This window comes from Phyllostomus discolor, chromosome 2, assembly GCF_004126475.2.
Source record: "Phyllostomus discolor isolate MPI-MPIP mPhyDis1 chromosome 2, mPhyDis1.pri.v3, whole genome shotgun sequence".
Classification (NCBI taxonomy): Eukaryota; Metazoa; Chordata; class Mammalia; order Chiroptera; family Phyllostomidae; genus Phyllostomus; species Phyllostomus discolor.
The window spans coordinates 29,266,295-29,268,039 of NC_040904.2; the positions used below are offsets into that span (position 1 = coordinate 29,266,295).

General features: G+C 38.9%; 1 protein-coding gene across 1 annotated transcript; it reads right to left on the reverse strand.

Moving 5' to 3' along the window:
* Positions 1–630: 630 nt before the first annotated feature.
* LOC114490782 (baculoviral IAP repeat-containing protein 5-like) lies at positions 631–930 on the reverse strand. Its single transcript, XM_028504834.1, has one exon. The coding sequence runs from the start codon at positions 928–930 to the stop codon at positions 631–633; it is 300 nt and encodes a 99-aa protein (XP_028360635.1).
* Positions 931–1,745: the final 815 nt, after the last annotated feature.

Sequence of the window (1,745 nt, forward strand, 5' to 3'; positions counted from 1 at the left end):
TGAATTTATTGACATGGGATGTCTATATTATATCCTTGTTATCATATTTATTTCTGTTGAATCTGAAGTAATTTAATTTCTCTAATTCCAAGTATTGATAATATGGGTCTTCTGCCTTTTTTCTTGATTATTCTTGAAAGGTTTCTAAATATACTAATCTTTTCTGAAATTCTGTATTTTTATTTCACTAAATTTTTTATTATTCTTTTTTTAGAATGTGCAAATGAAATTTTAAATGGCATCCTTAATTTTGTATTTGTCCAGCAGCAATGGACCTATGATTCCATTCCCATTCATATCTCAGCTCCAAGGCCATCGATAGGAACCTACACACTGCCATGGAAGGGCTCTGCCCACGTAACCAAACTTCTCACCTTTCCACCCTGGCCAGGACCAGGATCAATAAAGCAAAAGTACCAGAGAAAAAAGAATCAGTCACTATACTCGACAACACCAGAGGCAAAGACAGAAGTAGCCCGTGGCCCCACCCCCAAGAGAAAAAGAAATTTGTTTAAGTATTGTCATTTCAAAATTGTGATGTCTTCCTTGCCTCAGGCACCGGCCCCAGAGCAAAGCTGGGGCATCCCTGGGACCATGCCTGGGCCATGGTCGAGTGTGGAGCCTGGGGTGTCACTTCCAGGCTCCCAGCAGCTCAATGGCACAGCAGGCTTGCTTTGCAGTTTCCTCAAATTCCTTCCGCTTACTGCTTCCTTTCCAATTTTGTTCTTGGCCCTTTCTTTGTCCAGTTTCAAAAATTCCCGGAGGGTTAATTCCCACAGGGCTTTCTGGGAGACAGAAAAGCACAATCAGGTGCTCCTCCAGGGGGTCGTCATCCAACTCCTGGCCTTCCAGTTCCTTGAAGCACAAGAAACACTGGGCCAAGCCCAGCTCGTCCTCAGTGGGACAGTGGGTACAGCTGGCCGCGGCCATCTGTTCTGGGGTGTGGGAGCAGCCCTCCAGACAGGGCCAATTCTCAAACACAGCCAGGCAGTGGTCCTTGAGGCAAGGCTTCCAGGTCTTGGACAACTATGGGGTGCCCACCTCACTGTTACCTAACCCTTATGGTTCTTCTGACACCAACTTTAAATACTTCTGGATTTATCTTTAGTGTCCCTGTTTATTTTAAACATAAATAATTCTGCTTATTTTGAATAAATTAGATCCCTTTTTTCTAGTTTTTTTAGCATGAAATATAGTTCATTGATATTAAGCTTTTATCGACATTCCCCCAACACAGTGATACATTTTTTGCATTCGATGAACCTGCACTAACACATCACAATCACCCAAATTCATAGCTTACATAACAATTTAATCTCGGCATTGTACATTCTATGGCCTTTGACAAATGTATGATATGTATCTATTGTTATTACATCATACAGAGTATTTTAACTGTTCTAAAAAAATTCTCTATGCTCTGTCAAGTACTCTCTTATTCTGGCAACTACTGAATTTTTTACTGTCTTCATATATTTTCCCTTCCAGATGCCATATAGTTGGAATCATGTAGTAGCCTTTTAAAATTGCCTTTATTCACTTAGTAGTATTTAAGTGTACATAGACTACTTAATTCAAAACTTTGCTATTATTTTTGAACAAATATCTGTTAAATCAACTAAGAACATTTTAAAAAGCATTTTATGTTTATTCTATATATGTTTTTAATGTTATCACTTTATGTAGAGCTGAGTTTCTGACCTATATTATTTTTCTTTAAAGAAACTCAACATTTATTGCAAGAC

Coding starts and splice junctions, on each gene's coding strand:
- LOC114490782 (XM_028504834.1), bottom strand. CDS start 930: ATGGCCGCGGCCAGCTGTACCCACTGTCCCACTGAGGACGAGCTGGGC.